This window comes from Urocampus carinirostris, chromosome 2 (genome assembly GCF_059441175.1).
Source record: "Urocampus carinirostris isolate Australia breed hairy pipefish chromosome 2, RoL_Ucar_1.0, whole genome shotgun sequence".
Lineage (NCBI taxonomy): Eukaryota > Metazoa > Chordata > Actinopteri > Syngnathiformes > Syngnathidae > Urocampus > Urocampus carinirostris.
The window spans coordinates 33,143,043-33,153,063 of record NC_142350.1 but is presented as its reverse complement, the minus strand read 5'-3'; the positions used below and the strand labels follow the sequence as shown (position 1 = coordinate 33,153,063).

General features: G+C 39.6%; 1 protein-coding gene and 1 pseudogene across 3 annotated transcripts in view; one reads left to right on the top strand and one right to left on the bottom strand.

The window, feature by feature from the left end:
* The first annotated feature begins 217 nt into the window (after positions 1-217).
* Positions 218-10,021, top strand: part of cyb5r4 (cytochrome b5 reductase 4) — a 31,247-nt gene continuing 21,443 nt past the window's right edge. For all 3 annotated transcript variants that reach the window (XM_088326231.1, XM_088326232.1, XM_088326230.1), the window contains exons 1-5: positions 218-377; positions 4,774-4,886; positions 4,966-5,119; positions 7,378-7,478; positions 9,564-9,648. In XM_088326231.1, coding sequence (XP_088182357.1) covers positions 305-377; positions 4,774-4,886; positions 4,966-5,119; positions 7,378-7,478; positions 9,564-9,648 — 526 coding nt within the window. In that variant the 5' untranslated portion in view covers positions 218-304. The remainder of the gene's footprint in view (positions 378-4,773; positions 4,887-4,965; positions 5,120-7,377; positions 7,479-9,563; positions 9,649-10,021) is intronic.
* LOC148371675 (U2 spliceosomal RNA) lies at positions 2,225-2,340 on the bottom strand (annotated as a pseudogene).

Here is a 10,021-nt window from a genome sequence, read left to right as displayed (position 1 = left end):
TCCTCTGGTGGATATCTGAAGTAGTACAACAAACATTTGATTTCACCATTACGTCGCCAAACAATATAAAGTAAATTGACTTACAGTACTTTATTAATAAACGTGTAAAATACACAAAACAAATAGTCTACATGTCACGACAAGACTATGTATAGTGTTTTATTTTGAAGGTACAATAATCCATTTATCAGATTAGCATTTCGGTGACATCCTTTCTTGGTTCCGTCAGTCCCAAAGACTGTGTGACTTAAAAAGAAAAATACATGTAATATTCTGTATTATAAATACTGATTTGAGACGAGAGATGTGTGTTCAATGCTCCGATAAAAAAGACGAAGATTCAGAGGATGAAGATGACGACAGTGACAGCAAATCAGGTAGCCGAGGTTTATTTTTCTTGATCGGTTTCATGAATGGTAAATTATTTACGATTATAGAAATGTTGATTTATGATATAATCATGTAACAATGTGATGTTGAATACAATAAAACAATTAATGCACGATTTCATTTGCGACTATCTTGAATCTCTGCTCTTTTCAAACATGTCTTTTTTTCTTTTTATAAACTATATTTGATCGTTTCTTTTAAATACATCAAAATAAAATATTTGTATTATGTATTAACAAATAATGGTTTGGCAGGGATCTCAGACTTAATTTACTTGTGGGCCGCCTAAACCAAGGTCTGGGATAAAAGGGGCAAATCACGTTTTCCACGAGATAAACTATGATAAAAAACATTCCATTGCTCTCAATTGTGTTTTCCTTTTAAATATCAACACAAAGTAAGATCTAAAAACAAAAGACAGCAGGAACTAATATTCAAATAAAGCAATCAATCCGTAATGAATTAATCCGTAATTCATGTGGGCTGCCATTACCTTGTTTTCACTCTAGGTTTTTTTTCTCTCTTTTTTTGTCCGTTTTTTCTTTTTCTTCGATTTTTCTTTTTCACTATCCTTTACAAATGGTAAAATGGTAAATGGTCTGCATTTATATAGCGCTTTTCGAGTCAATAAAGACACCCCAAAGCACTTTACAATGTGCTTCACACTTACCCATTCACACACACACTCACACACCAATAGGGAATCAGCCATGCAAGGCGCCTACCTGCTTGTTGGGGGCATTAGGGATTCAGTGTCTTGCCCAAGGACATTTCGACATATAAAACTTTTTCTTTATCTGTTTTCCCTTTTTCCTTTCCTTTTCGCTTCTTGTCTTATCTCCTTTTTTTCTTTTGTTTTTTTCACTTTCTTTGCAAAAGGCTGGGCAAAAAATGAAACGAAAACTAGTGCTTTATGGTCACTTCGTGTCTCTGTAGTTTGTATTCTTCCTCACACTTGTACTTGTTTTGGATGCATGGCACAATACAGTGACATCTAGTTTTTAAGTAACACAACCTGTCCTGTTAAACTTCCATTTGAAGGTGGGGCCTCAAACTATCATGCCGCGGACTGCAATGGGCCCGCGAACCGCATGCACTGAATTAAGGTTTCCATTCATTAAAAAAAAAACAGCAAACGGGAAAATATGGCACACAATTTAGTACTTCATTGCCATGTAACAACATATAGGGCACAGTGCCTAACAGTACCATTATCAGACCAATAAAACGAAACAGAGTATAATGAAATAAATAAGAATAAAATAAAAGATTATAGCCCACCTCTTTGAAAAATAAACCCAAATGTTTATATTTCTATTTTGTAAACTTACACTTAAAATGCAGAACCTAACAAGATGCAATATCAGATTTATTTTAAAATGTATTTCAAACCTTTGGAATAATTTAAAAATGCACCAATTGTGTGTTACGTCATCTTTAAATGACTTACCTGCGTAATGATACCACAGATTTGAATAGAGGACGAGTTACGCCACGCCCCTTTGAACAGCGTGACTAATGCGAGCCTAACTAGTCGGGTCAAACGAATCTTCTAGTACAGGGGTCGGGAACCTATGGCTCGCGAGCCATATATGGCTCTCTCTATGAATATCTATGGCTCAGAGACAAATTTGATTGCATGCAAAATATCTCCGTCTTGTTCGAAACTTGAGATGGGGGGTTTTTAAGGGTTATTGTTCTATCTTCGTTATTCATTATCCATTATCCGTTATCGGTCAGTTCATAATACGCTACAAAGCCTAGGAGCCGGGACACTTACTCTCAGCCAAAAGGCCAAGCTAAGGTCCTAGCCCTAAAGCCTTGCTGCGATCATTGCGAATGCACCGTTCCCGGAGGTACTGCAATACCGGGCCGATGCGTGGAGTGGACAGAGCAAGCTCTTATTCCATCTCTGGATTGCAAAAATCAACTTAGCCAAAGGCCAAGTGTCCCAGGTCCAATCTACTATTCATCCTATTCAGGTACACGCAAATCCAACCCAAAGTTAAGTAGCCGACGTTACTTCGCAGTATATATATAGGGCACGTTTTTCACTACAATTTACAGTCAAGGTGTCACACAAAAAAGGGGGGAAAAAACTCGTTTTGGCTGTACAACGCTAAAGAATCCTTTATATAAAAGTTCACTATATAATCTGTGTTCAGTGTTCAGATACCTTATGATGAATCCACAGAACACACTGTAAATACGCCAAAACACCGGAAGAGAACTTAGTCTTTTGATTGGGTGAGTGGGAGGGATGGGTGGAGCCATGCAAAAAGCGCAAGCACTCCCTCCCATCTCTCGCCCTACGCCATCTGCGCCAAAAGTGAGCTCATCAGGCTCCCTATTTGCAGAATGTTGTGACGTTTTTACACAATAACTGCTTGCAACTGGTTTTGAAACCAATATGTATGAAAAAAAGGGTCAAAAGGAGTTTAACCGATCTTGAGTAATTACAAGAAAGAGACAAGTTTAAAGTGGTATGTTTGTTGATTTTGGGACAGGGGCTCTGGCATTATTCTCTTTTCATATTTTTTTATCAAATCATCAAAAATAAATGTGCTGAAGACTGAGCTTTTGTCTGGGGTGCGGGTTTAGCAATTTTGTAAATTTGTCTCATAATATATGGTGTGGCTCTTTCCCAAAATAAAATTAATATTTTTTGCTTTTATGGCTCTTTGAGTCAAAAAGGTTCCCGACCCCTGTTCTAGTACATGTGGGTGGAGCCCCAAAAAAATATATAATCCAAAAGAGAATGCCGGTTTATGTGCTGCTTATGGATGCCCTCAACGCCATACCATAGAGTCCTGGAAAGCTGGAATAACTTTTCATCTGTAGAAATAGTTCTAACTAGAATTGTTTTCATTGTTATTTGTTTAGAGCTGGGCGAGTATCATAGGAGCCTGTGGTCACGTGCTTTGTTTGGGAGGAAATTGGCACAAAGTGGAGCGCATTCAGGATATCCAATTTGAGATTGACAACCACCAGGTCCTCTTGGTGGCTTACATTGTTTCAATGTTTCTAAAAATAAGGCTGCACCACATCACTAGACTCACGTCTCTTGATCGACAAGATGGAAGTACAAGAAAAAATCTTGCAAAACGATCCTCTTTCAGGGTTTCTGGAACTGTTTTATAGTTTTACCCCTTCATGTGTCAAATTACCATAGTGTATATCAGTAGACATCAAAACTGGATGAATAACTCCCTTTAACTTTGTGTTTTTTGAATAGATATTTTATACATACAGGAGTCATATTTATTCATTTATTTTTTTATTTTTATATGGTTATGTATCTGATATATAAAAGGTTATGCATTTACTTTGATTTGCTAAATAAAAATAGAACATTGTTAAGTTTAAAAAAAAATCTTAATCTATCCTCCTAACACTGATTTTGAATTGTAAATACTAATCTCATTTCAAGTGTTAACATTTCAATGCAGTTGTTTGCAACTCTTATAACAGTTCATAAATTGTTGTTTTAAAGGGACAGTGTTTAACATTTAATGCCTCCTGGTGGTACAAATAAACTCTCATCCAGTAAAAACTGTTTTTTTTTTATTTGAATACTAGGCAAACATACACGAACTATCATACCAATGATAATTTATATTTATATACAAAAAAATCATAGCTCATTTGTATTTCTTTTTCACTGCGGTATCCCTTCTCGGATTGGTGCTAAATTCTTCTAGTATGTTGCCACCGTGTATCGCTGGCCCTAGCTCATACCAGACAACAGTGCCATCTAGTGGTTAATATTACACATTAGGGCTTTAATATATTAGATATTTTCTGTCTTTATATTTTTGTTTATTAATTTTCCGTCATAACAGCACGTCTTGAAGTTGACAAAAAAAGTTACCTGCGTGAAAATACGTTGCAAAATGATCATGTTATGATTTTTATTTCAATGTATAAACGTTGCCTTAACGCGAACGGTGACCAGACCAATATGGCCGCTACGTAAACATGCTACTTAGCGGGTCGCCGCAGCACGCCGATGCACTGTACCTGTGGATGACACCTCAAATTCCTGTCCATGTTTGATGACGTAATGCGTCGAGGCTTTTGTGACACAGCTGCAGGAATGTTCTTCTGGTCAATTTAAATACCCGCTCGCTTACCCGTCATTCCGAAAATCCCGGATGAAGCACGTCACACAAGTTATTGTGAAGAAAATGTTACGGAGAGGTTATTTATTCTTTAGCTCACGCTTGAGCTTGTTACCGGGTTTAGCATAAAACATCGTAGCTTGTTTGCGTTGCACAACTGTGTTGACAGCGATGTGTCAGAAGGGAGGCGATTTAGCGAGTTATACATTCGTCTCGCATTAGAACAGTGAGCGTTTTACTTCAACTGCGATCATTTCAATAGATTTCGGAAAGTGTTGGAGTCTGCGAGGCATCTTCAACATGCTGAACATTCCGACCCAATCCTTCCCCGCGCCGAGTTCCCAACAGCGGGTCTCACAGTCCGGGAGGACCAAGGTGAAGACAACACTCAATCAACTCTCTAGAGCAATAACATGTTTTTTTCCCAACTATGTGACTGTACTTTATAATGCAGGTTGCCTTGAAGCCAGGTCACAGTCTTATGGACTGGATCCGGTTCTCCAAGAGTGGAAAAGATCTAACTGGGTTGAAGGGGCGTCTGATTGAAGTTTCTCTCGAGGAATTGCAAAAACACAACACCAGGAATGACTGCTGGACATGCATACGAGGTGAGCAGCTCCTACAAATAGATAATAACTTGAGGTGGGGATGATGCATTATCATTGGGAAGAAATTCTGGTAAGTAACAGATTGTTATTATAATTCAAAGGAAAATTATAGAGCTCCTTATTTCACTCGGTCACCTTTTCCATGAGCACATAGTAACACAGAACAATTAACAATACACCCTTACCCTGTTTCTTTCTTAATACACTCTTCAAATATATATATTTTTGTATTTAGAGCATAATCTACACCCCATAGTTTTAATGCATGCAAAAAGCATGTGCGACATTTTTCCGTCCACATGATTGCATAGTCGAGGAAATGAATCATCTTGAAGCCCCCGCGTGTGTGTGGAGCATTCCTCTCTAGGGCTTCAAGTCAAGTCATGTTTATTTGTAAAGCCCTTAATCACAAAGAGTCTCAAAGGGCTGCAAAGACCAAGGATTATTGCAAACCACAGACTATTATGACACCATCACCTGATCCAAAACGTACATGAGGGCAAATAACACACAGATATTGTGAACATAAAATATAGCTTATTCATATGCTATAGAATAGAAGTGTGTTTTAAGTTTAGATTTAAACATTTCCACTGAGGTTGCAGATCAAATCTCAGGGGGAAAAGCATTCTACAGCACTGAATGTACTGTATCTGTGGATCTCTACTTGGCTCTTGGGATCACAAGTAGACCAGCATTTTCAGAGCGAAGGCTCCGGTCCGGAACATAGGGGGAAATTAAATATGAAAGATATGAGGGAGCAAGTCCATGCATGATTTCGTATACTACCAACAGAACCTTAAAATCACATCTTAAGCTAACTGGGAGCCAATGCAGGTTAGCTAAAATCGGGGAAATGTGATCAAACTTTCTTGTCTTAGTTAAAAGCCTCGCTGCAGCATTTTGTACCACCTGAAGGCTCTTGATTTTGGACTTCACTGCTTTATAGGGCTTCATTTTGCCACCACTGGCAACAATATTAGCAATCTACAATGATATTGTATTTTGCTACCATTCACTTAGACGATCCGGTATGGAGCCAAAATGGGAGGGATGTGATCGTTCAAAATTTTTAAAATTCCCACATACAAAAATTGTTATACAGCGTCCACAATTCGAAATGATCAAATACATAAAAAATATGGGTAGAACATAAAAGTTGACAGGTACGTAGGTTCCCCCTGAAATCTGGTCAACAGGGAGGTGATACACAGGGAATATAAAGCATCCTTGGTGCAGTTTGGGCAATAGGAAGGGAAGCAGGGACATGTGGTGAGGTTCCTCTCTGCTGAGGCACAGTCATATAGTATTAGACCTAGACTTATATATATATATATATATATATAACAGGGGAAAAAATACTGTCTTGCCCTAGTTTATAAATAAAGTCCATGCACTGCTCCTTTTGAATAAAAGTATCAATAGATAAGTAATACTCCATTATGGAAAAAAACTTGATGCAACGAGGGAAAAAAAATGACCGACTGGCTTGACCTGCTGTCAGCTTGCAAATACTATTGTTAATTCTATTTTTTGGGGCTGAGATGTGCGCTAAATCCGAATTGTTGACTTCGCTATCGCCCTCTGCTATGAGGCAAAATAAATGTGTGCCTCACTTCCCATCTGCAGATGCTCAGCACATTGATAAATTACATGGTAATTGTATTAATGACATTCATATTCTAATCTGAAAATTCAGTAATATTGAAAAAGAAAATCCCCAAATTGTGAAGTTAAATGAGAATGATTTTTAACACTGAATAAATATAACTATTGAATATATTTTTTATTATTTATTTCCACAATGACAGTTGAGGCAGAGCCTCCCCTGACCTCACCTGACAGAAGTGAGATGTAGATAAGTTTAAACTTAAGTTGACACTCAAAATAAGGAGCAAAGACATCAATAGGTTTTGATCTCTGAAGGAAAACAGGGGAGAGAGCCTAAACCCTCAGATGAGAAATTCCGACCTGTTCTAAAAGCCCTAACCTGATTCTTTTGTTTTTATCAATTCCCCTACGGTACAAAAGAAGATTTGCCCTAATGAGTGTGGAGATCAAAAAATCGCGACACGATGGGCTGATAGTGACACTACTGTAAACAGCACTAAAACATCCAAACAATGGACAACAGTGCACAATAATAGTCAAACAGACGTCCTGGTGTCCTACGTAATCTCCTTTGCTGATGCCCAATATAAAAACATAATAAACATATCAGGTTTGATAGTTGAACTTTGAACCTGTTCCATTTGTAGGTCTGGTGTACAATGTCACCCCCTACATGGACTATCACCCTGGAGGAGAAGATGAGCTGATGAAGGCAGCAGGCATAGATGGTACTGACCTCTTCGACCAGGTGTGAACTTTCTAAGCATTCATTTCTCGCGCTCTCTCGCTCTCTCTCTCTCTCTCTCTCTCGCTCTCATATATGCAGGGTTCCCCCAAGGTCTTAGAACCTTGAAAAAGTCTTAAATTTGATAACCGCAAATTAAGGCATTGAACAAGTCTTACATTTTGTCCACAGGTCTTCAACTTAACTCTAAAATTCCCAATTTTCCCAGTCTTACCTGCATGATGGAGGTAATATTTGTATAATAAGTGAACTAACAAATGTAACCAATGTTGTGTCCTAAAATTATTTTTCATTTTCTCCGACCTTTGCGATCTCTGACCGATAAATGCAATGTGTCGGTCGTAAAATCCAGATTTCCGCGTTTTTGAAAATGCAGCATTATATTAGAGCTCTAAGCCACTGTTGTCGTCGGAGTAACTTTGGGATGGGAAAGTGGAGGTTCAACCCATTGTGGTTAAGTGATTTAAAGTATAACTGGGTTCTGGCTGTACCAGGGAATGAGTGGGAGGGGTCGCCCAGCTGACACCCAAACCCTTCGTTGTGGCAGGGCAGGGGAGGTCCTGAACCCGTCACGGCAGCTAGCTGCTCCGCCACCCTGGACGGTCCCAGTTTGCCCCCGCACAGTCACCTGCCTTCGCTTTTGGGGTCGGGGGGAGTCGTTGCCCAGATGCGCTGGTGCGGCTGGGTCTTCGCCGGTGGGGTTAGTTTTCACCACGTGGTCACCGTGTCCCTCACAGGTGCGCCACTTCCTGAGTAGTTCCCAGGGAGCGGCATGGGCCCCGTACAGACGCTCCCCTACTTACGAACGAGATACGTTCCGAACGATCGTTCGTAAGTTGAATTAGTTCATAAATTGCTTCAGTGCTATATTTTGTATTGAATGTAAGTTTAAGGTTTATAAGTATATTTTTATACATATACCGGAGCCATATCCCCTTAGTGGGAGGTGGCTAGAGTCAAGAACACATTCCTGACCCTTTCTGGGAGATTAATACAGAGGAGGGGATTCCCAGCCCCCTCGCTCAACCCACTGACGTGTTGGGAGTCATTAGGTGACCAAACACCCCAATTCCAACCGCTAATGCCGAGAACCAAGCAGGGGGGCAATGAGTACCAATGTTGTAAGTCTTAGGTATGACCCGGCTGAGGCTTGAACCAGCAACCTCCCACTCTCTGAGCGGGCGCCCTACCCCCAAGGCCACCAACCTGGTATAAGTATATTTAAGGCTTGTGAAAGTAACCTGTATTGTTTTGTACTGAAAAATAAACATTTCATAAAATAATATGCTCTATAAAGATAAATACAGTGAAGTTACACTTACTTTTGGAAGATGGGCTTCAAGAGTTAGCCTACTTCCTCCTCCCAGGTTAAAAGTGGCCGAAATAAAGCGATCCAACCATTTTCTCAACCGCACCAAGCTTTCTCATTCAGCTTTCATTTCAAAAGAAACGGCTCGCCTCTTCCTTACACTTGACACCAACCATATTGAATGGATGCGCGAGATATTTAATCAATAAAAAAATGTCAAAGTTCTTAGGGCACTGGAGACACAGTACAGCTCTCACAGCGCCACACACTGGTAGCGGTCGGAAAAAATCACTACAGTAATGTCCTGTACTCGGAAAAAGGTGCTCAATACAAATTCTAACTTACATCGACATCCCGAAAAAAATGTTCGTATGTACTGTTGTTCGTAACTCGAATGTTCGTAAGTAGGGGAGCGTCTTTACTTGGTCCTGTCCTCTCGCCGGAAACGGCTCGCGAGCTGCCTCGGCACCTGGTTTAGTCCGTCCGTACCCGTCCCCGAGCCCCTTGCTCTCGGCCACCTCAGTCCCCCTTCTATGCCGTTGTGGCCGGGTGGCGTCAGGCGCCGGGATCCGTCACGAGTCGGTGCCCGCCTCCCACAACCGTATGCCAGAATAGGTGCGAAATTGGACTTAAATTATATTGAATAGTCTTGAAAAGGTCTTAAAAAGAATTTAATTTGAATGGAAAAATCGCGGGTTACCCTGGCATATCAAAAAGTATATTAAATGATACTTGTATGTTTGACTTTCACTGACAAAATGCGGTCTGTTGGTTCACAGGTCCATCGCTGGGTAAACTATGAGTCCATGTTGAAAGAATGTCTTGTGGGAAGGATAGCCACCAAACCCAGCACAGCAATTAAAGGTATTTGTGAGTATGGCGCAGTGATTCTGTTAAAAAAACTAAGTAAAAAAAAAAAATCAAACAGTTTTAGGTTATTATGAATGGTGACTCCATTGTTTATTTTTATGATTTTTATTTGTTGTCATTTATTTGTATACCGTTACAGAATTTATAAAATGAAAATAATCAAATATTGTTTGGATAATATTGTGGAAAACGTCACAGTTTAAGTATTCTCAATTTGTAAACATTTGGAGGGTTGTTGAAATATAACATGCAATTTCCCCATGTGGTGATGCAACCGCTGTGACTTTTCTGGGGTTACTCGCACGCACTTGAGTATTACTGCATTCCAAAACAAGGTTTTGGGTTTGGTTGTTTCAAGTTCTAATGG